The sequence below is a fragment of the Cynoglossus semilaevis genome, chromosome 16 (assembly GCF_000523025.1).
Source record: "Cynoglossus semilaevis isolate Cse_v1.0 chromosome 16, Cse_v1.0, whole genome shotgun sequence".
NCBI classification, from domain to species: domain Eukaryota; kingdom Metazoa; phylum Chordata; class Actinopteri; order Pleuronectiformes; family Cynoglossidae; genus Cynoglossus; species Cynoglossus semilaevis.
Window position 1 is genome coordinate 13,797,914 of NC_024322.1, and position 1,771 is coordinate 13,799,684.

A 1,771-nucleotide genomic window follows, 5' to 3' on the forward strand; every position below is an offset into this window, starting at 1 on the left:
CCTGCTGCCTCCTGACTCTCTTCAGGTTCTTCCTTTGCTCCTTTTCCCGTATTTTCTGTTCTTTCTTCCGCAGCCTCTCCTCCTTTTTCCTTTCCTTCTCCTCCTCTTCCTGCTCCTTCTGTTTTCTGGGGCAAAAAAAGTTTACAGTGTGAAAATTCCTCAACAGACAGAAGAAACATTTAGTTCATCGATCTTTTCCTCTCCAGTCGTACCTCTCCGCCTCCTTACGTCGCTCCTCCTCTTCCTTTTCCTTCCGTTTTTGCTCCTCCCTCTGCCTCTCCAGCTCCTGTAATTTCATCCTTTCCAGGTTTCTTTTTTTCAGTGCTGACTCACTCAGATGTTTACTGGTATCAAAGGTCACCTGGAGAGAAAACAAACAAAGGGAATTTATAATCTAAATATACACAGAAGAACACATTTTTTCTCTTTTATGGAAAAATACACACACTCACATTTCCTACTGAACAAATCACACAGGACACTGTTTGCTTCTATACCTTGATTGCCTCAGTCTTTAAAGTAAATATATATGTACTAATAGTACAGTACTAACTGGGCTAAAAATCACATTAAATCTTTCTTTTTATTTAGCATAAAAAATGCCCACAAACAGCCTAGGATGAGAAACTATTCTAATGTTGTTGTAAGTGAGCTAGTGGCTCTTTAAATTTGCGTTAAATACTATACTTTACCAATGTTAAGCAGGCACAACACATCGAGGTCGCTCTCTGTAATTAGAACAGATAGCAACACACGCAGCTTAGCCTCCTGTGGTACATATGTTTTATTGGACCATCCACCTGGATGTGGACTTTACTGTGGAGCTTAGGTCGGTGGATTAACAGATCACACTGTCCTCTACGTTCACTCCCCAGAAAATAATGACAATGCAGATTTAACTCTCATTCCACGGAATGGTCGTAAAGCTGCTGTGTGCCAGTGAACAACACCAGACTTAAAATAGCACATGTTCAAAAACTGGAAAGGCCGAGAGAGGTGGAGGAAACAGTGAGTAAATTTCTGAGAATTTGGGGCTAAAAACTCATGTTTATAGATGTATTCTTTTACATTATATATATATATAATGAATATGATACATATAAAATATATATATATATTTAACCACATACATATCACATCTATCACGTCTCTTTCTAATTTTATTTATCATAATCTACCAATAAAAAAAAAATCTTTGTATGTGGCAATAAACACAAACACAGACTCTAATGAAACCATGTGATAATAAATAAATAAATAAATGCCTACCTTGATGTTGCAGGCGACCGCCTTTCCATCTTCACCTTTCAGCATCAGCTTCATGCCACGGAGTGTATCCATGGCTTTGGTGAAGCCACAGTATTCCTGGTACTGAACGTATGCCTCAAAGTTCAGATGACCACCGAAGCTAAATGTGTTGAAGTTTTTGTCCAGCATTTCCTCTCTGTACGGGTCCAACATGGGTATGTCAACGTTTCGCACCTGAAATTAAACCAGTGGAATATTAGCAGAAATGAAGAGACTTCACAGTATGAACACTGATAGATTACAAGAACACATTATCTAGTGTTCTGGAAATGCAGTTACATGTTCCCACCTTGCCAAATGTCTGGAAAACATCGATTAGGGCTTGTTCAGACGGCCGGTCTGGATATATACTGTCCTTCTGACTAAACCACCTGCAAGGGAGTCCTTCCAGATGGATGGTGTCAGGTCGCTCTCCTGGCAGCGTCTCATTCATGTCTCTGGCGTCGCGGAAAAACGAGTCCCA

The 1,771-nt window shown here is 40.0% G+C and overlaps 1 protein-coding gene across 1 annotated transcript in view; it reads right to left on the reverse strand.

Annotated features, from left to right (window-relative positions):
* The window catches only part of akap17a (A kinase (PRKA) anchor protein 17A), a 6,883-nt gene that overhangs the window by 3,100 nt on the left and 2,012 nt on the right, over window positions 1-1,771 (reverse strand). The window contains 4 exon segments of the mRNA XM_017039652.2: window positions 1-125; window positions 213-361; window positions 1,270-1,482; window positions 1,598-1,771. The exon segment at window positions 1-125 is cut by the window's left edge and continues 73 nt beyond it; the exon segment at window positions 1,598-1,771 is cut by the window's right edge and continues 12 nt beyond it. Coding sequence (XP_016895141.2) covers window positions 1-125; window positions 213-361; window positions 1,270-1,482; window positions 1,598-1,771 — 661 coding nt within the window.